Source organism: Pteropus alecto, unplaced genomic scaffold (genome assembly GCF_000325575.1).
Source record: "Pteropus alecto unplaced genomic scaffold, ASM32557v1 scaffold30, whole genome shotgun sequence".
NCBI lineage: Eukaryota > Metazoa > Chordata > Mammalia > Chiroptera > Pteropodidae > Pteropus > Pteropus alecto.
Window position 1 is genome coordinate 2,228,768 of NW_006429782.1, and position 1,044 is coordinate 2,229,811.

At 65.9% G+C, this 1,044-nt stretch overlaps 1 protein-coding gene across 1 annotated transcript in view; it reads left to right on the forward strand.

Annotated features, from left to right (window-relative positions):
* TJP3 (tight junction protein 3) overlaps positions 1 to 1,044 on the forward strand; it is a 15,140-nt gene that overhangs the window by 6,510 nt on the left and 7,586 nt on the right. The window contains exons 10-12 of the mRNA XM_025043327.1: positions 1 to 143; positions 654 to 762; positions 851 to 1,044. The exon at positions 1 to 143 is cut by the window's left edge and continues 10 nt beyond it; the exon at positions 851 to 1,044 is cut by the window's right edge and continues 1 nt beyond it. Of these exons, the coding sequence (XP_024899095.1) occupies positions 1 to 143; positions 654 to 762; positions 851 to 1,044 (446 nt within the window). The remainder of the gene's footprint in view (positions 144 to 653; positions 763 to 850) is intronic.

Below are 1,044 nucleotides of genomic sequence, written 5' to 3' on the forward strand. Positions count from 1 at the left end.
CGCGCGTGGTCCGCTTCCGCAAGGGCACCAGCATCGGGATGCGGCTGGCGGGGGGCAACGACGTGGGCATCTTCGTGTCGGGCGTGCAGGCGGGCAGCCCCGCAGAGGAACAGGGCATCCAGGAGGGAGATCAGATTCTGCAGGTGACCTGGACGCGGCTGGCCATGGGCATGTTGGCGTGCTGGCGATACTCCTAGTCTGGATGGCCTGTGTGTCCTCCCCCGGCTCTGCTGAGAGCGGGTGTGACCACTGTCTGCCTCCGTATGTTGTTGACCTTGTCAGAACCTTGAGAGCAAGTGTTGTCTGTGACCCACTGTCCGTGTCTACATATCATTGTCCCTGTCACAACTCTGTGACTACGCCCTCTTTGGAGTGTCGCAACATTCTCACTAGCGTCACGATCTTGTCACATCTGTGCCTCGACAACCCACCATGCTTCGGCCACTCGTGTACTGAGCGCAGTTCCCGTGCCCCGGGCTCAGGGTCAAGATCGTCAGGTGTCTGTGATGCCCGGCTGCCACAGGGCCATGTCCCCGTCAGAAGGCTGTCCCCAGTCGCGGGGCCCTTGGCAGCAGTTGGGGGTGGGCTTTGTCCAGAGGGAGAGCTGGGGCCTCGTGTCCAGAGCCGCGTCCACCCCACGCCCCACCTGACAGGTGAACGACGTGCCCTTCCGAAACCTGACGCGCGAGGAGGCCGTGCAGGTCCTGCTGGGGCTGCCGCTGGGCGAGGAGGTGGAGCTGGTGACACAGAGGAAGCAGGACAGTGAGTGGGGGGTGCGCGCGGCCCTGGAGGGGGGTCGGTCCAGGCGGCAGATCCCTGGCTCACACCCCGCCCCCCCCGTCCCCCCTAGTCTTCCGGAAAATGGTGCAGACGGGCGTGGGCGACTCTTTCTACATCCGCACGCACTTCGAGCTGGAGCCCAGCCCGCCCTACGGCCTGGGCTTCACGCGCGGCGACGTCTTCCACGTGCTGGACACGCTGTACCCCGGCCCGGAGCAGGCCCGCGGAGGCCACTGGCTGGCGGTGCGCATGGGCCGCGACCTC